The 19,375-nt window shown below is 59.1% G+C and overlaps 1 protein-coding gene and 1 long non-coding RNA gene across 2 annotated transcripts in view; one reads left to right on the forward strand and one right to left on the reverse strand.

Moving 5' to 3' along the window:
- Positions 1–1,386: 1,386 nt before the first annotated feature.
- LOC120410942 lies at positions 1,387–3,566 on the reverse strand. The gene is made up of 3 exons (XR_005603293.1): positions 3,398–3,566; positions 2,322–2,497; positions 1,387–1,473 (listed from the first exon to the last, which is right to left on the reverse strand). It is a non-coding gene; the product is annotated as an uncharacterized LOC120410942 (long non-coding RNA).
- Positions 3,567–7,621: 4,055 nt separating this feature from the next.
- SLC38A10 (solute carrier family 38 member 10) overlaps positions 7,622–19,375 on the forward strand; it is a 30,553-nt gene continuing 18,799 nt past the window's right edge. Inside the window, exons 1-8 of the mRNA XM_039562020.1 lie at positions 7,622–7,729; positions 8,754–8,871; positions 11,982–12,027; positions 13,103–13,196; positions 14,278–14,421; positions 15,332–15,456; positions 18,085–18,187; positions 18,874–19,056. Of these exons, the coding sequence (XP_039417954.1) occupies positions 7,622–7,729; positions 8,754–8,871; positions 11,982–12,027; positions 13,103–13,196; positions 14,278–14,421; positions 15,332–15,456; positions 18,085–18,187; positions 18,874–19,056 (921 nt within the window). The remainder of the gene's footprint in view (positions 7,730–8,753; positions 8,872–11,981; positions 12,028–13,102; positions 13,197–14,277; positions 14,422–15,331; positions 15,457–18,084; positions 18,188–18,873; positions 19,057–19,375) is intronic.

The following is a 19,375-nucleotide window of genomic DNA, read 5'->3' on the forward strand; positions in this document are numbered from 1 at the left end:
ATCACGCAGTGTAAACAAGGCGCTGATTGGTCGGTGCCGCGGGCGGTTTCAAGGCGCCCCCCCGGGGGGGGAACACGCGCGGCTGGGGCGGTTTCGAGGCCCCCCCGCGCACACCCCGGAGCGCCCCGGGCCGGAGCGAGCGGGGATCAAAGAGCGGCGGGACGGGAACGGGCCGCGGGCAGCAGGTCCGGGACGGGCGGCGGCGAGGGGGCTGCCGGGGAGCGGGGGGCCGCAGTGGTTGGGGACCCTGCGGGGGGGCGTGAAGTGTTGGGGGGCTTGCGATGGAAGGGGGGAGTGTGCAGTAAGGGGATAATGGGGGGCTGTGCAGTGTGAGGCGGGAAGTATGGGGGGGCTGTGCGGTGTTGGGGTAGCTCCGATGTGGGGGGACAGTATGGGGGGGCTGTGCGATGTTGGAGGGACTGTGCAGTGTGAGCGGGGGGAGTATGAGGGGGCTGTGCGGTGTTGGGGAGCTGTGATGTAGGGGGCTGTGCAGTATGAGGGGATACAATATGGGGGGGCCGTGCAGAGCAAGGGGGGGCTGTGCAAGGCTGGGGGGCTGTGCAGTGAGGGGTTACAATGTGGGGGGGCCATGCAGAGCAGGGTTGGGGTTGTGCAGTGTTGGGGGGCTGCAGTGGGGGAGTTGGAATGGTTGGGGGCCCTGCGAGGGGGGTGTAAGTGTTGGGAGATGTGCAGTGAAGTGTTGGGGGCCTGTGCATGGTTGGGGGGCTGTACAATGTGGGGGGGCCGTGCAGAGCAATGTGTGGGGTACTGGGGACCAACCACGCAGTGGGAACGGGAGCAGGAGCAGCACCGGGGGGTACCGGGATCAGAGGCCTGGCAGCGGCTGCCATCAGGGTCCCTGTCGGGGCGCCGCGGGGTTTTGGGTTTTATTCCTTTTTTGCAATAAGAGGCTGTAATTGATTGACAACGCTGAAATAAATCCCAATCACTCGTAACCACGATTAGATTACGGCGGGCGATTCATTACGTGGGACGGCAATCGAGTTAGGAGGGAGCGGCCGGGGGCCGCGGGGACCCTCTGGCGCCGCGTGGACAGAGCTGCGCGCGCCGGGACGCACGGACACGGCACGGGGACAGACAGACAAGGACAGCCGGAACAGGCGGCCGCACCGCGGGGCACAGCCCGGCACAGGCGCTGGTGCAGCGGGACGTGCGGCCGCGGCACGGAGCCACGCTCGGGGACACGCCGAGGGACACACGGACACAGAAGGACACGGGATGGCACCAGCAGCGCGGAGGCACCGCACACCCAGCCTCCGCATTCACCTCCGTGGCTGCCGTTCGACGGCCCGTCAGATCCCTCTCCATGTGGGAAAGGGCAGGAAAAGGCCGTTGTGGATTATCCCAGCGCATGGAATCGGTGCCGAACGGGAGCGCGGTGCGGATCCCGGTGTGGGGGGACACGATGTGCAGCCACCGGTGGTGTGGGAGCCCTGGGAAAGAGTTTCGTGACTGAAAAAGAAAACCAAAAAACCTCAAAAAAAGCGGCTCTCAGGCTCTTCCTTCCCACAGTGATGCCGGTGGGAATGGGAAGGGGCCAGGGGAGCCCCTGGTGCTGGGTGGGAAGGGGTTGAGTGCGCAGGGCTTGTGGAGCACCAGGGCTGTGTCCCTGGGCACAGTGAGCAGATCCCCAGTGGGTAAACATCAAACCTGGGCAAGCCTCTGCTGTGGGCAACCCCCTCCCTTGGCTGACTGCCCCTCATGAGTTGGCATCCCCTGCGGACAGAACCCCCACCTTGGGCAGACCCCCTCCTCTGGGCAGCCCCCCAGTGGGCAGCCAGACCCCCACTGTGCGTGTCTAAACCCTGTGGGCAGCCCCCCACCACGGGCAGCCCCCCTGCCCCGTGGGGATAACTCTGCTTTGTGAGGTTGATCAATGAAGTGAGGCCAAATAAGCACAATTAAAGTCAATTTAATGAGGATCGCCCCACATCCACTCCCCAGCCCCGCAGCTGCCATTGTCCACTGCTGCTCTCACAGTGCCTGCCCCCCTCCCAGCGGGGGCTGCGCCACCACAGAGGCCCCTGAGCACGGTGTGCCCCTTGGGGGGGCAAGAGGGGACCCCGAGGACGGGGTGTGGTGGCAGAGGGCACGGCCTGTCCCTGCACAGGGGACATGTTTGGGGGTGCAGTGAAGGGGCTGTAACCTCGATGGTGTCCCCCCTCCTCAGCTGTTTTCCTGAGCTTTATCCTCCTGGGAGCTGCTGAACCCCCACGGAAGGGAAAGGAGGCAGGAGGGTCCCCTGACACCCTGACACTCCTGGGATGGGAGCTGGGAACAACCTCTGGCTCTCCCTGTACCTCCAGCAGCTCTGTGTTGGGACCCCCTGGCTGGTGTGTCCCCTCTGCTGTCCTTCATGGCTCGTCCTAGGGCTCCCCACGGCACAGAACGGCACGGAACGGCACAGCACAGCACGGCTCCGGGGACAGGCGGTTTTCCAGCTGGCCACGGCATTCCCGGTGCGTCTCAAGGCCGTCTGCGTCCAAGGGTCGTGTTTGCCAGCGCGGAGGGACGAGGTGGCTCCGCGCCACTGTCCCCTCTGCTCCCAGCTCAGGGACCTCGTCCCCCGCCCCGCGCTCCCCGCGGGTGGGGGCAGTGGGGGGCACGGAGCGGCAGCCGCTCAGGGGTCCGAGGAAAAAGGCAGGAACTTAACTCCCATTAACCATCCCATTGTACCGGCCGTGGGAATAATCGGGTTTGCTAATGCAATTGCTGCCGCGATGCGAAAATCCGACTGGAAAATGTATTAGAGCAATTATCCGCCTCCCTCCGCAGCCGGCGGAGCATTAATATTCAATTTTGATGTGGAAGCCCTATTATGTTAATGACTTTGGTGACAAAAGTCGTTAATGTAAGTCGGTTCCTTTATGGCGCGGCACTAGCCGGGGTGAGCGCGGCCGCGGCCACGGGGCGGGATGGAACGGGGGGCACGGCACGAGGATCCGGGATGGGGCTGCGTGGGGAGCCGGGATGAGCCCCCTCCCCATCCCCGCACAGCCCTCACGCCGCGGCCCGAGCGGCCGCTCCCCGCGCCCGGAGCCGCCGGTGCTCCGGGGGCTGTGCCGGGGCGGATTATCCGCGCTGCAGCGCATCCGGCAGCGCCGCTCCCTCCGCTGCAGCTGCCCTCCTTTGTTCTCTCCCCGGGCCCCGGGAGATGCACCGGTGCTTCCCCGCCTGCCGGAGAGCGCGGCGGGGCCGGCCCGGGCTGGCCGCTGTCCCGGCCATCAGGTGCCACCGGGGCTGTGCCCCTGCCCGGGTGCTCGGTGCTGCTGCCGTGGTTTGGGCAGCATCGTAGGCAGGCCTGGCTGGATGGGGGGATGGAGCCGGAGCTGTGGGCTGGTGATGGGAGACGTGAGGAGGGATATGAGGAGCAAACCTGCAGCGGAGTCAGCACCTCCTGGCCTGGCCATCAGCAGCCTCCACCACCACGGCTCCCAGTCGGGAATGTCGGTGCCACGGCCGGTGCGACAGACACTCAGCTGTGATGGTGTCCTGGAGCACTGGAGGGATGGGAACAGACAGATACGGAGCCAGGAGCTGCCTGTCACGGAGAAAATGACCGTGACCTTCACCTTTCCAGCAAAGAGCTCGTCCTCCTGCCGCTGGGCTGGGAGTGCCCCGGCTTTGCCATGACTGCGGCCATGGCACGGGCGTGGGGCTGGCCTGGCGCTGAGGCCGGCTGGGAACCAGGAAATTTCTCACAGCCAAGGAGGGGACAGCAGATCCCAGACACAACCCGGGCACGGGATGGGATTTACGGGCGCTCCTTTCCAGGCCCCCCGGGTGGAGGCTCCTGCCCAGCATGGTCCCCTCCGTGTAGTCGGTGTTTGGCCCTGTCCCAGTACACAGATCTATACGTGGCCCTGTCCCAGCCCTGGCAGCAGCTGGGATTTGCTGCCCAGAGCCCCTTCCCCAGTCCTGGCTATAACGGGTGAGTGGGGCCACAAGCATCCAAGCACAAAATAACCCTGCTGCCACCTCCGGCTGGCAAGGCCAGCCCTGACCCACAACGCACCCGGGACAGCGTCCTATGGATGCAGCAAGGGCTGGGGCCTCTCCACCGTGGCCCCCCGGGGTCTCCCGGGACAGGAAGGTGCCGAGCCGTCGGAGGCACCGGGGTTCGGCATTGATAGGCCATGGACAGGCACGTGCCCTTGGGCTTGCTGGGGACGGGGCAGCCGCTAGGGACACAGCCCGGTGACATGGGGCCCCGCACGGCCGCGCCGGGGTCCCCCCGGTCCCGTCGCTGTTCCCGGTCCCCGCGGGGGCGGCTCCGCGCGCACGTGGCCGGACCGGGCCGTGCCGCGCGCCCCGCCCCGCGCCCCCCCGCGCTCCCATTGGCCCAGCGGCCCCCGGCCCCGCGCTCCCATTGGCCCAGCGCCCCCCGGCCCGCGCTCCCATTGGCCCCGGTGCCCTCCACAAACAAAGGCCGGAGCCCGGCGAGCGGCCCGGTGCGCCGCTCTGATTGGCGGGGCCGGGGGGCGGGGCGGGCCCGGCCAGGCCCCGCCCCCCGAGCCGGGCCGGGTGTCCTTATACGGAGCGGGGCGGGGCGCGCCCATTCATGCGCACGGGGAGGGGCGGGGCCAGCGCGGGCTGCGTTTCCCGCCCGCGGCGGCGCGCGGCTCGTTCCCACGGCGCGGGTGGGTGAATGAACGGGCGCGCGCGGGGCACCGCGCCGGACCCGTGCGGCTCGGTAAGGTCCGGTAAGGCTCCGTACGGCCCGGTAAGGTCCGGTAAGGCACCGCGGGGCTCGGAACGGCTCGGCACAGCTCGGTGCCTGTGCTAGGCGCGGGTAGGTGCAGGTGGGGAGCGCGTCCACGCGCGGGTGTGACGGTGCCGGGGCTCGCGTGGGGGGGGCGCGGTGCGTGTCCAGCGAGTGCGCGGCTGCGCGTGGATCCCCCGTGGTTGTGTCCGCGGTGCTGTGTCCACCCGCACGCCCCTCTGTGCCTTGCACACCCACGCGTGTTTTGTTCGGGGGGCGAAGGGGGCTGCCCGGGGTCCCCCACGGCCTTGGCTCTGCATCTGCATCGCTCCTGCCCAGCTCTTGGGCAGCACCAGCGTCCCAAAGGCTTGGGGACCCCCATCCCAAAATCCGTCCCATGGTGAGCACCCACTGTCGAGCCCCACGGCTGACACTGGGGTGACACCGTGGCGGGGACACCACGGCCTCCCGCCTCCCCCCAGCACAGTCTGTGCTGTTTGTCCCACGCTGCTTTAACTCCTCCACATGGGTTGGGCCCCTTGCCTCCATCCTCCTCCTCATGGCCATAAATTCATTCCCAATACCGTTCCCAACCTGCCAGGCCCTCGCGGGACATGCAGCAGCTCCCAGCCCGTGCTGGAGATACGGACTGAACTTTGGTCCCTGAGCAATTAAGGTGCCTGAAACTGCACTTCATTAATGGTTGTTCCGCAATAAAACCCATCAAACTGCCCTTATTTGCAATATAAAACTGCAATTTGTTTTAATTTATGTTTTCCAATCCCTGTCGGGTGCTTCCTGGGATCTGCCAGGCATCTGTCACCGGAACCAGCCGTCGGGAGCAGGGTGGCCCTGGGTGCTGGGTGCCGGTCCCTGGGTGAAGGGGGGACGTGGGGCGGGGTGTGGGTGGGCTTGCCCCAGGTCTGGAGAGGTGGTTCCCATTCCTTCCCATTCTTGCTGGACCCTGCGCTGTGTCCCTCAAGAGGGAGGGCAGGGATGCTCCCAGGGAGCTCGTGGTTCCAGGGAAGAGCATCCCTGTGCCATGGGAGGTTCATGGGAGTCTCTTGGCACGGAGCTGCCGCTGAGGCGAATTCCTGAACAAGGGTGGGATGGGGTGGGAGCAGAGATGGGCCTAGCTGTTTTCCTGGGACAGCATCACCCGTGGGAGCTGGGAATCTGGCTCAGCTCAGCACAGCGCGTGTGTGCCAGCACACGTGTGCACCTGCCTGCGGAGCAGCATCGGACGCAGCAGCGGACCCCGGACATCCCGAGCGATTTGTACTTCCACGAAGCAGTGCAGGATCCCTGCGGGATCAGCCAGCCCTGAGCCCCCATTTCTAATTACAGTAATTGTGGCTCTGGCATCCTCCGGGGCTGGTTGTTCTCCGTGGCTCCAAATCCGGCGGGAGGAATCTGGGCCATGGGGCAGGACTGGGAAGGGCTCTGAGCCACCTGGGATTCCCAGTGGATCCTGTGGTGGGACTGCTGCCGCTGGCTCCCAAACCCAGCCGGGCCCTTTGGTGGCTTGTGCCCGGCCCTTCAGAGTGTTTGGGGCTTTCCAGGGAATTCTCCCTTGCTCTCAGCAGGTCCGTGATGGGAAACTGCCCTGGTGCTGCTGGGACAGAGCCCGGCTCCTGCTGGAGGCAGAATTTGGGATGTTCGGAGCTGCAGAGCAGCTGATGGTACCTGAGGAGCTGGAGAAAACCCCATTCCCTGGGGATGGGTATGGACAGGCCCTGGGCTCGTGGCACAGGAGGATGGCAGAGCGGGGGCTGCTCCCCTGCTGTCCCCATCCCATGTCACAGGGACTCCTGGCTGGCTCTGGACATTTCCCAAGCCCTCGGCTCCCACTCGGACATGGAGAAGCCACCAGAGGCCTTTTCCTGACCATGGCTCGGCTCCTCCAAAGCAGCTGCATGACATTCCCGAGGGGATCCCTCATCCCACCCTGAGGACGAGCACGGACCCAGCCACTGCTCCGGCACAGGAGCCAGGAAAACGCAGCCGGAGCTACCGATCCCACGCAGCACCTGGAGGGAATTAGGCCGCCTGTTCACCTCCCTCTAAACCTTTTGTAGAGCGAATTCCTGCGGTTTCCCATCGCAATTGCTGCAAATTATACGAGCGCCTCGTTTCGTTCCGACGGGAACGTGCCCTTGGCGTGTGCCACCGCGAGCTGCCGCCACGCCTGGCCTCGGGGGACCCTTCCAGAGCCCCCCCTCATCTTTCCTTCTTTTTCCCGTGTCCTGTGGGATGTGGGGGGTACGTCCGCCGGCAGAGCTGGGGATGGCTCCGGTTGGGATGGGGAGCAGATGTGTGTGCACAGCTGGACGAGTACCCAGATGTGCAGGCGGGAGGCGATGCCGGGGGTGATGGGCTGCGCTCGAGGGGCCTTTCAGAGGCCCCCATCACGCCGGGAACCCCCGCTCGTGTGTCAGCGCTGCCGCAAGATGTGTGGTCATGCGTGTATACGCACACACATGCATGTAAAGGCAGGCACGCACCCATGTTCGTGCCTTTCCACGCATGGATCTGAACGGATGTGTGTCCTTGTGCAATCCCGCACCTCCCTGGCCGTGCTCAGCTCTCCGGGGGTGCCCCCAACCACGAGGACCCCCCGTTTACCCTCCCAGCACCAGCGAGTCCAGGCCTCCGAGGCGGCTGGAGCGTCCCCGCTCCGCCGCGCGGACCACGTGACTTCCTGCGGCGGCGGCGGAAGCCGGAAGTGCCGCTGTGGCCGGTGCCGGGTCGGGGCGGGCCCGGTGGGGCCATGGCGGGCACGGGCGGCTGAGGGGCACCGGGGGCACCGGGCGCTGCGGGGGGCTCCGAGCCGGCCGTGGGGCGCGGGGAGCGGCCACAAACTGGGTCCCCCGCCGCGGGGACCTTCCGCCGCGAGCCATGGCGGCGGCGGCGGCGGCGGTGGGTTCCAACTGGGGCCTGATCATGAACGTGGTGAACAGCATCGTGGGCGTGAGCGTGCTCACCGTGCCCTTCTGCTTCCGACAGGTGAGGAGCCGCCCGGCCGGGCGCTGCGTCCGAGCGGGGAGCGGGGTCCTGCCGGTGTCCCCGGGCTGGGGCGGGGGTGTCGGTCCGTGCCCTTGGAAGCCTAAAGCCCCGGCGAGCTCCTCCAGGCCCGGGCACTCTGGGGGAAGGCGGGCAGAGGCTGCCTCTGCCCTTCTGGCCCGAGTTTGGGGGGTGGTTCCCTGGCTGGAAAGGAAAGTCAGCAAAGGAAACGCTCAAGACCCAGATCGGGCACCTCGTGTTCCAAACGCTGCGCTTTTCTTAGTCGTGAATTCTCCAGCTCAAAACTTCTGCACCAAACTCTGGGTTTTTCCCTGTCCTGTTGTCTCCAACTGATCGTTTCTGCCTGTCTTGTAAGGAGAAGGGAAAAATAAAATCTAAGGATTTACCCCTGTGATAAACGTGAGCTGGCTTGGAGGCTTTTCCAAACCCCGGCTGTGCCCCCACACCCCTGCCCGGGATCTGCCCCCATGCCCACGGCCTCGCCTGCCTCAGACAGCAGGGAAAGGGCAGCTGGGATCGGGATCTGGGCCTGCTCCAAGTCACCTGCTTGGTGCCCCGTGGTCCCCACCCCTGTGAGTAGAGAAGGCAGCGAGGCAGGAGCTGCGTGAGGAGTTTGTGTTGTTGATAAATGAGTTTGCAGCAGAGGTGGCACCTCAGGGTCTGTCTGTGCTCCCTGAACCCGCTGGGAGCTGTGGAGGGCGCTGGGGGAAGAGCCAGGGTGGAAGTTCTACTCCACAGCCTGCTCCCAGTTCACTCCTCGGTGCTTGGACTGGTGCAGCTGGGAGCTGTGGGAAGCAGGCATGTGTTCCACGTGTCCTTGTGCTGTGGAGAGAGTGATACGGAGCTGGTACCTCCCTCCCAGCTGGTAGGAAGGGGACAGAACTTCCTGAAAGAGGGAAAAATGGGGCTGAAATACGTGGGGAAACCTGAGAGAGGGTGGGAGGGCCGTGGAGGGGGCCTGACCCCCCATCTCCTGCTGGTCTCTTCCCCCTCTGCTCCGTTGCAGTGTGGGATCATCCTGGGAGCTGTGCTGCTGATCTTCTGCTCGTGGATGACTCACCAGTCCTGCATGTTCCTGGTGAAGTCGGCCAACCTCAGCAAGCGCAGGACCTACCCCGGCCTCGGTGAGATCCCAGCTCCGGGGCTGCTTCCCAGCCCTGCTCCTCTCTTAACTGCAGTGTGACCTTGGCATCCGAATTTACGTTTCCTCAGTGGTGCTGTCAGAACAGCAAATGTTTTCTTGCTGCAGTTCCCAGACTCCCTCGTTCTCCTGCCTCAGCCTCTCCCCCGGGGCAGCGCCGGGGTTGGATCCTGCTCCCGACTGCCCAGTTAATGGGTGCTGAGTTGTTTTGACTCCGCGGGGCAGGGGAGGAGGTGATCCAAACCCCAGCTCCCGGGAGCCATCTGGGATGAATTGTGGGTCTGGGATGAATTAATTATGGGTCTGGGCACGAGTTCCCCACCCAGCACTGCCGGGACAGCGGGTCCTGCCAGCCTGGCACAGAGCTGGGCTGCCTGGATCCGAGCTGGGAGCTCCTTTATGGCTTAGCAGAAAGGAAACAAAGCGAGGTTCCAAAGGGCTGAGAAAATAAAAACATCTGGAAGATCCCTGGGTGGGTTTTGGCAGAGCCCGGCCACCCTCGGAGCTCAGCACTGGCGCCGGGATTGGCCTCTGCTCATGGCCTCTCTTGGGATTCTGACTGACTTGGGGAGCAGGAGGAGGTGTTTGGGTTCCAGTCCTTGCCGTTGGCATATGAAGCAGCAGGAAAAGTTGCCTTTTCCTTGTTCTCCCTTCCTTTTCTGTGCAAGGAGGGAGCTGGTTGGCGCTGCCCTGGCACACGGGCTCCCACCAGCTGCTGACAGATGGGTTTGCTCCTCCCTCAGAGTGCCCGAGGTGCTGCTCCCAGGAAGCACATCCCAGCTTCTGCCGACTTGTATCTGCTAGAAACGGAAAAGATGGAGAAGCTCCATGGTCTGGGAGGTTGTTTTGGTGCCAGAGGGAAGGGGGAGCCCCCGGAGCACCCGGCCCAGCTGCCGGTGCCGCCGCTCCCTGCCCCTCACAAGACGCCTTTGTGTGCGGCTTCCCGGAGGACAGAGAGTCCCCTCCACCTTGGAGCGTGTCCCGGGAAGAAGGGATCCTCTGCACGCCCCGAAGCCAAGGGGCTGGAATACAGAGAGGGCCAGTAATGCTTCCCAGCTTCCTCCTGGCAGGCGGAGGCTGGCAGCAGCGCCTGTGCCCGCTCCCGGTGCCCTGGGAGAGGTGCCATGGGCCGGGAGCGCTCCCACGCCGCATCCCAATGCTCCGAGGTCGGGCAGCTCCACACAGACCCCCTTTGTCCCCGCAGGCTGGGCCCGGGGACATCTGCGGGCACTCCTGGGAGGCTTTGGCAGCGCTGAGGCGCGGAGGAAAGTTGTGCACATTCCCTGCAGGCAGGCAGTGCCTTCCGGAGGAACAGCGGCAGCCACGGCTCCGGCACAAAGGGGGTCCCAGGCTGGGCTGGCGGTGGCTCGTCACCACTGCGTGAAGGGGAAGGGCTGCAGGGAGATGTGTGGGTGAGGAGGGAAGTGGGATGCAGTTCCCAGATGGATTTCAACCAAGAGATGAGTGAATCCCTCCCCTTCCAGCAGCACTCGGGATGTGCAGGAGCTGTGCTGGGCAGCTCCTGGGGGCATAGCTCAGCCCTGCAGGACAAAGGGCTGAAGCTCAGTCCCAGGAACCACACTGGGTTTAAAAGACTTCTCCAGGTACCGAGCAAGCTCTGCCCAGTTTGGGGGCTTTCCAAGATCCCATTCCAAGGATTTGACTGTACCGTTTATTTTACAGTCATCACCTCCTGGAGAAGATAAAGGATCCCATTTTTCCGTTGTCCCCGGATGGGGACGTCTGCCCACAGTGTTAGGAGGCTTGTTCTCATTGAACATCAAGGTGAACAGCCGGGGACACAGGCTGGTTCCAGCATCACCTGTGGCTGTGTCCGTATCCAGAGGCTGCAGTGTGCCCTGGAAGGATCAGCAGCACCATTCCTCCATTCCCCTCGAGCTCAGCCTGTTAATAACCCATTCCAGGAGGGATGTTTTCCTCTTGCTGGCTCCTCTCTCCTCCCAGACCCTTCGTCTGTGGGCCTGACTCCCCCCAGGGCTGTTGCCTTTTCCCTCATGGTTGTGAATTCCCAAAGGAGGCTGGAGAGGAGCGGCCACTCCTCATGCCTGGGCACGGTGCCTGGTGGTGGCTGTCCCAGTGCCCTGTCACTGATCCAGCAGCTATTTTGGGTGCTCCCCCACATCCCTGCTCCGGGCTGTGGGTCCCTGCCGTGCCTTTTGCTCATTCTGTGGGAGAACATCTCGTTTCCTGAATTTTTAGCTCGAGTAGAGTCCAAGGAAATCAAGAGTTGAAGTTAATATTTAAAATAGCAGAAGAAGCTTCCAGAAAGGATTTGAGTTTGTTTTCTGGCGGGCGCTGGGAGTGTTGGGCTGTGCCTTGAGGGAAGGCAGAGGGGACTCCAGGGTGGTGGGTTCATGCTGGACCTCACTGGCAGATTTGGGCACTGTGGTCTGGGTTTGGCACTGGAGCTCCCCATTCCCGTTCTGCCCAGTAAGAGCTAAAAATAGAAGTAAAAGTTTTCTTGGCATTGTCTTTTTAAGAGAAAACCCAGTGATTTTAGTACTAGTGAGCATTTTCTGCTCCAACCCAAGGATGGGAGGGGGGGGAAAGCAAAGCCTTGGCAGCAGCCCTTTGGTGTGGGTTGGGAGCACTGGGTATTCTGGGAATGGGATTGAACGTTCTGGGCACCAGCTCAGCTCTCCCAGCCAGCGATGTCGGGCGGCCCAGTTCGAGGGGGAAGATAAAAATAAAAAGGGGACTTGGACTGGAATTCTGCACCACTTTAACTTTCGCCACACACAATCTTGTACAGGAATATTTTCTCTCCCATTGCCTTTAATGGCTGCCATGTGTGGCTGCTGCTTCACACCACTTCTGGTTTTAAATAGAAAAAAAAGAACCTGCTTGCTGGCTTTCCCTCATCCCTGTTCCTGTCTTATGTGGTTTTCAGTTTCCAGGGGGAAAGGCTGAAAAAGAAAGTGGGAGGGTGAGGGAAAGAGCCCCAAAATACCAGTGGTGGGTTCCTGCTGCACTGCCTTGTGTCATTGTTGGAGTTTAATTGTGAACTGACATCTTGCCCTGTTCTGGACCTTTCTTTGACTAACTTCCGCTCTTTTTTCCTTTTTATGCCAGCATTTCATGCCTATGGAAAAGCAGGAAAAATGTTGGTGGAAACAAGGTAAATCTGCTGCCTATTCAAAGTGTGAACAGTTTGGGTGTCTTTGGTGAAAACTTTTCTGAGCCTTGCTGTGCTCTCCTTCCTTCCCCTCCTGCCTTCTGGAATGCAACAGGAGCCTGAGTGAGATCCCCTGAGCACAGCTCACAGGTGTCACCTCCATCCCACCCGTTCCAGAGCTCCTGGAGACGGGAGCGCTTCCCAGGCGCTGGGAGCACAGAAGGTGGGGATGAGCTCGTCTCCTGCTCTGCTGTGAAATCACAGGCGTGTCACTCATGGCAGCTTTCCAGGGGTGACATCCCTGCTGCTGAGTTAGTGGGAGGGAGTGTTTGCTTCCTTGGATCCCGGGATCTGCTCTGGTCCTGCCCTCTGTGCTCCCTTCCCTGCGAGATGCCTTGAGGGGGAATCCTGCCCCCATCTCAGACTCCGCTGCCTCCCATGACCCCAGTGCAGAACTCAGGTGATGGCACAATCCTCACTGCCCTGCTTTTTCCAGCAGGGATTCTTTTCCAGGCATGTTGAGCCCAGAGCAGGCAGTGGTGCCGGCTCCTTCGCTCTCCCCAGCTGCAAACTTCTGCACAGCACTAAAAATACACAGAATATTCCTCAGATGTTACTTGTCCATGCAAGCAGAGGCTGTAATTGCCACAGGGATGTTCTATAATTGGAACTGGGAAGGAAAGTGGTCCAGGAGTGGGAGGAGAAGCAGTTCATGGACAATCTTTTCATTAAAGTGTGGTCCATTGTGTGGAGAGACGTTGGAGAGCCCATTGGATATTGAGACTCTCATGGCAGGGCCCTGCTGTGGGTGTGGGGCTCTGAGAGCCTCGTGCTGGTTCTTCTGAATTTTTCCAGGAGTTGAAGGAGTTCTTGTCATCTCCAAGATTAGTTTTCCTTGGTTTTTAACCCCCACGGGTTTTTAACCCCCACGGGTTGTGGGCAGAGCTGCGTCTCCCACCAGCGTTTGGTGTGGATGGAGGTTCTCTGGTGGGACGGAGTGCAGAAGGGGTGTCCTGCTCTTCCCAAGGCTGAGGGTGGAAGCGTGGCCCTCCTAACCCCTCCCTGTTTGTGTTTGCAGCATGATTGGGCTGATGTTGGGCACTTGCATCGCTTTCTATGTCGTCATCGGCGATTTGGGCTCCAACTTCTTTGCCCAGATGCTCGGATTCCAGGTGAATAAATCACTCCTGTGGTGCTCCCAGACCTTGCACTGAGCCCTGTGTTCTGTGGATACAGCAGAGCTCCTGCCTTGGAGTGTGCTCAGCACCCTGTGGGGTCCCAAGGGGGCTTTGTGGGGTCCCCTCACGGAGAGGTGCTCGTGCACGGAGCCTTCGGCTCTGGGAAGTCTGGGAAGCTCAGACATATGGCAAACAATCAGCTGTGTAAAACTCCAATAAGGCATTTCCATCAAAGGAATTCTTTTTGACTTGGTCCCTTATTAATTCTGGAGCAGATTTCTGGGGGAGATAATGCTTCCTGCCTTAATTCCTGCCCCAGTGGGTAGTGACAGGCAGTTCCTCTGCCTGAGCTCTCCTCGCTGTAGGTCAGGAGGGATTTTTGTCCTGTCCCTGGCTGTTTTTGTGGCCAAAGTCTCTGTGTTCCTGCCTCCTCAGCCGTGTGATGAGCCCGCTGCTGGCTCAGGGTGCTCGGAGGCAAGAGGTGCTCCTCAGAGCCGGCGTGAGAGCCGTACCGGGAAGCAAAAGGATTTTTGGTTGAGTGTTATCTGTGCTGCCTGATGCTCCTAAGCTCAGATTAAGGGACTGTGAAGTTAAAAAAGATGCGTTGAGGCTGCAGCCAAATTAGGTATTAAATATTTCCAAGCATTCCAGAGTGTTCTGCCATAATAAATACCAGTGCGAGGCTTTGATTAATTTTCTGGATCGGAGTTTTCAACACTTTCAATCTCTCGTCTCCCCAAGTAAATTTAGGTTTTATTTAATTGCATGAAAGTACCTAAACAGCTTGTGCTGGATTAGCATTTAACCCCCCCCAAGCCACCCCCCAAATTCTTCCAGCTTGGACCTGTCACACAGTGCAGAGCAACAGTGGCACCCAGTGACTGTCTGAGCTCAGCACAGACGGAGCCCACAGAGCGCCGAGCTTGCAGCATCTTCAAACACCCCCAGACACAGAATGTCACTGTTTAAAGTTGCTTTTCACTCTGGAAAGATGAACCACGCCAGGGTTTGCTCATTGGGTGGATGTGTTGAGTATCCTCCCTGCTCTGGGTGTTGATGCAGGTCTCTTTTCCAGGTGTCGGGCAGTTTCCGGATTGTCCTGCTCTTCGCTGTCTCCCTGTGCATTGTCCTTCCCCTGAGCCTCCAGAGGAACATGATGGCCTCCATCCAGTCCTTCAGTGCCATGGCTCTCATCTTCTACACCGTGTTCATGTTTGTGGTGGGTACGGACACCGGGAATCCTGTTTTCCTACCTTCTGTTGCTTTTTAATGACCAGTTTCACTTCCCGGGTGATCCTGTGGTTCCCTCGTGGAGCCCCAGCCCTGTCTCCCCCAAATTTCAGGACTGGAAGGAGAGGAAGGTGTGGGAATTCTTTCCATGTAACTTTTCTAGTAGGCTGTGCAGGGTCCCACCTCAGAGCTGCCTCCTTAGGGAGGTGTGGAGCCTCCCAGGGGCTGTGCCTTTAAGAAACCACAACATTCATAAGAGTTGGCTGCACTGAAACATCTCTGGGGATTAGAAACCCCATCCAAGGATATTATAAACAGACATTCAGACATATTTACCTTCTGCTTCCTGTGCAACCCAACTCCTGCCAGTTCCCGTGTCCATGGCAGGGGAGCTCCCTGGCCTCGGCTCCTCCCCCTTTCCATAAAGTTTTTCCTTCTCTTTGGTGAGCTGGTGTCGTTAAATGGCCCTGGAGCAGCAGGTGGGATCCTGTTTTAGGACCCTTTGTCTCTCTCTGCTTAACAGGATTCTCTAAGGCCAACGGTGCTTCCTGTTTGGATTTAAAACCACATTTTAAAAAACACGTTTAAAAAAGTGCAGAAGAGGTTGCTTTGAGCAATAATTCTCACAGTTCATGTGTCCGTGGAAATCACCCCACCCTGGTGTGTGCTGTGATGTCTGATGGCATCAAACAAGCGGGGAGTGTCATAGATCCCTTAAAGTACTCCCTGGGATCCTTGGTGGCCCTGGCAGCTGTGCGGGTGGGATGGGGAGCTGGGGGATTGGGATGGGGCTCCCGGCAGAGCTGTCACACGCTGCCTCTTATCCCAGCCTGGCATTGCTGCTGCCATGGAGCTGTGTGGGGCTGGATCCTCACCCCTGCTCTCTGTCCTGGCTGCAGGTTGTGGTGTCCTCCTTCAATCACGGGCTCTTCAGCGGGCAGTGGCTGCAGCGAGTGAGTTACGTACGCTGGGAGGGCATTTTCCGCTGCATCCCCATCTTTGGAATGTCTTTTGCCTGTCAGTCGTAAGTACCTGCCATTCCTAGCCCTGGCAGTTGTTCCTGCAGGGAGTTTGCGTGAGGGCAGAGGGTCAGGAGGATCTGCAAGGGATAGATACCATCTGCTTTGGTGGTTTATTTTCATCAGGGTATTTTACAGCTTGCTGAAGTTCAGCCTCTCATTCAGTCGTGACCCTTTTGTTACCCAGACCCTCTTGTTACTCCATTTCACCTGGGAATTCTTGTAGTGGAGCAACACGAGACCACTGGAGCCAAACGGCTCCTCGGGAGCTTCTGCTGCAGCTGCACGAGGGATGAAATTCCTCTGGTTCTTGAAGGGAATGCTGGAGCCCCAGGGAAGGCAGCGGGGCTGTGTCACCCCACTGTGTGACCCCCACAGGGCCTCCCCTGAGTAGTGAATGCTGGGGGCTGCTCTGCTTCCCCAAATTTCTTGGAGAACACTCCAAAGATCACACAGTTGTTGGCTTTGAAGGGTTGTTCCTGCATTTCCAGTTCCCTGGGTTTAGTGGCACATGGAAAGAGGTGAGAGCACACCAGGCAATTTCCACCTTTCCTGTTCCCTGTTTTTAATGAGGGTTTCCGCTGACATGTGGAAGGAGGTGAGAGCACACCAGGCTATTTCCACGTTTCCAGTTCCCTGTTTTTAGTGGCACATGGAAGGAGGTGAGAGCACACCAGGCTATTTCCACCTTTCCCGTTCCCTGTTTTTGTGAGGGTTTCTGCTGACAAGTGGAAGAAGGTGAGGGCAGACCAGGCTATTCCAGGTTTCCAGCAGCATTTCCTGCAGCACCAGAGCAGCACATGAGCACTACGTGCCTGGCCAGAACCGTGACAGCTCTAACCAGTGTAAATCCAGCCCTGGACACGGGAAGGACTGGCCTCCTCTGGAAGGACCATCCTCCTCTGGAAGCCTGGCAGAGCCGGGCTTCCCCCCTGTAGTTCCAGCAAACGGGTCTCGTGCCAACAGTAAATGAATGTGACAGATAAAATTTGCTCAGACTGCTGTGTTTACACCCACTCCAAGATCCAAATCATCATTTCCCACTTACTGGCTCTCTTGGCAGCTCAGATCCTACCCCGGCACGCTCCAGGCTTGCTGTTTAATGTCTCCATTACAACTGGCGAAGGGAATTGTGTTCTCTTGCAGCTTTACCTTGTTAACAGATCCCTTTTAGGGTTTTTTTTTCCTTATGGAAGCCACACAATACCCAGCACAATTTTCCTGGGAGTTGGAAGTGCAGGGAAATGGTTTGGTCTGGACCTGTGTGTGTGGACCTAAATATGGGCTCCATGGCAGCACTTCTGTGGCAAAGCCAATCTAAAGCTGTGTGTTTTTTCCAAACATCAGGAAAATACGCTGTCCCCAGGCAATATTTATATACATGACACAGGCAATATTTATATACATTTTTTATTTCTTTCCATCTATGTATTCTCTCTTTCTCTCCCCTCTCTATATATTCTATTTCTCTCTTTATATGTTTTTTGTCTATATAGTCTCAGCTGGGTAGGTTTAATTTTGCTAACCTCTGAATCACCTTTTTAACCATCCCACACACTGCAGAGCCTCCCTCTTTCCCTCTTTTTTCCTTCCCAAGCCTGGATGTTTGGCTGGACCCTTCTCTTGGAGGCTGAAGGCTGGAATGTGGCTGGTTAATCTAATGGAGGTGGCTGTGGAGAGGGCAGGGAGGAATCCCAACTGAAGAGATTCCCCGGGAAGCCAGTCTCCTCACTCCCAGGGAGGAATCCTAAATGGAGAACTCCCAGGGAAGCTGGCCTTGCTCCCTGCTGGTACCTCCAGCCCCGGCGCGTGTCCCGGAGCCGACGTGCTCGGCCTCCTTTGACGTTCAGGGATTAAGGGTTAAGGCTCTTCCTGCTCAGCCTCAGCCTGACACAGTTCCTGGGAATGGCTTTGTGCCCACTGGAGCTGGGGATACCCCTTCCCATCTCCCTGCACGCTCCCCCCCTTCTCCTCAGAGTTTCTCCCGTAACACGATCCTGGGATGGAGCCGCTAGAATTCAAGTAACAAGAGGTTAATGAATTGCTAAAACATGCACCTGATGTCAAAAAGGACATTCCCCACGCTTTCCAAGGCTGTAAATACCCCAAATCCTGGGGAGCTGGCGCTCCCGGCTTTCTATGAAGCGAACTGAAGTAGGACAGGCGCTGCGCTCCGATTTGTTTGTTTAACTTTTCCTTCAGACAGTGGGATGCTCCAACCTTCTTCCCGCTTTTCCTCTGTAAACACTGTGTTGCTTTAATTATCAGCACGGAGAGCTCCAAGAACAATAATCTTCGGCACTGGGGCTGGCCCGGAGCCACCCGCAGCCCCGGGAACAAACGGTCATTCATTTTGCAACCCTTTCTGAACCCGAATGTTTACATCACACGTTTTGCTCCACGTGGTGGGGTGGGGAGAGCAGGAATATTTTTGCAACACTTAAAAGTTATGAGTGTTCTGAAATCTCTTGGCATTAGCAGTATAAATTGTGGAATAGCAGCGGGTGTTTATGCTCCAGAGGGGGAAGGTGTCAGGGATTCGTTGCTGCTGGGCTGAGGCAGAGAATGGGCTGGGATTGGGGGTTTTCTCCTGTTTTCTGCAGGTTTCCTTAAATATTTTACCTTTTTTACAGTCAGGTCTTGCCTACTTACGACAGCTTGGATGAGCCGTCTGTCAAAATCATGAGCTCCATATTTGCTTCTTCCCTAAACGTGGTCACCACCTTTTACATCATGGTAGGAACTTCCCCTTCTCTTCCCTTGCCAGAAATCTGGAGGGGCCACAGGGATGAGGATTTATCTACAGCTGGGGCTGCTTTCTGCTTATCTGTATTTATTCTGACAGATAAGTCGTCGTGCTGAAAGCAGAGTTAGGTGGGAGGTGATGAACCCAAGAGCACAGGGGGCATTGGGAGAGTCCAGATTTTCAGAGCAGCACGTTTCCTTGGATGGAGGCAGAGTGGAGGCCCAGGTCTTCCCAGGCCCAGCCTGGAGCTGGGGCTGCTGCCCAGAGTTTGGGAGAGCTTTTTCTAGCCTGTTGTGAAGGAAGTTATGCCTCATAAGGCAGCAGTTAATAAAACTGGGTTAATAATTCCTGAGGAGAGCTGTGGCCCATGAGCGAGGCTGCTGCAGGGAATTGTGACAGCTGCTCCGTTGGAGAGGGACAATCCATGGGCCTGGCAGCAAGCAAAGTGTGTCCTCCAGGAAAACCCCTGGATTTGGTGAGAAGCTTGCCTTTAGGCAGCTCCCACTCTTGATTAACAACCTGTCCCAGGTCTCGGGGTGCTGGGGCTGCTGGCAGGTTGCCCGTGGGAGTGACCTCATGCTCCCACTTGGCTGCTCCAGCGGGAGGGCACCGTGCTGCCCCTCTGTGAGGAGCAGCTGGGAGGTGCTTTGGAGTCCAACCCCGCTCCCCTCCCCAGGTGGGCTTCTTTGGCTACGTGAGTTACACCGAAGCCATTGCTGGGAACGTCCTCATGAACTTCCCTTCCAACGTGGTGACGGAGATGATCCGAGTGGGATTCATGATGTCGGTGGCGGTGGGGTTCCCCATGATGATCCTGCCGTGCAGACAGGCACTGAACACCCTACTCTTTGAGCAGCAGGTAAGATCCCAGGGCTGCCTTGGTGTGAAACTTGATTTTTGAAGGGTTTTTGTGACTCTTTGGTCTCTGACTGGGCCCCAAACCTGCCTTGGCTCCGTGAGACTCTGGTGATAATGGCACGTGGCAGGTACTTGCTATCCAGAGGGACAAAGCCTCAACTCCCATAAAATCCTCAGTGCCAGGGTGTGGTGACAGTGCAGCAGGGGCTTGTGGCCATCTCTAAATCCTGTTCTGCACAGTGGTTAATCCCTGGCATTTGGAGGTTCGTGTCCTCTCTGCAGAGGAGTTCCATGGGTCGAAGGGCTGGAGTTCCCAGTGT

This window comes from Corvus cornix, chromosome 18, assembly GCF_000738735.6.
Source record: "Corvus cornix cornix isolate S_Up_H32 chromosome 18, ASM73873v5, whole genome shotgun sequence".
Lineage (NCBI taxonomy): Eukaryota > Metazoa > Chordata > Aves > Passeriformes > Corvidae > Corvus > Corvus cornix.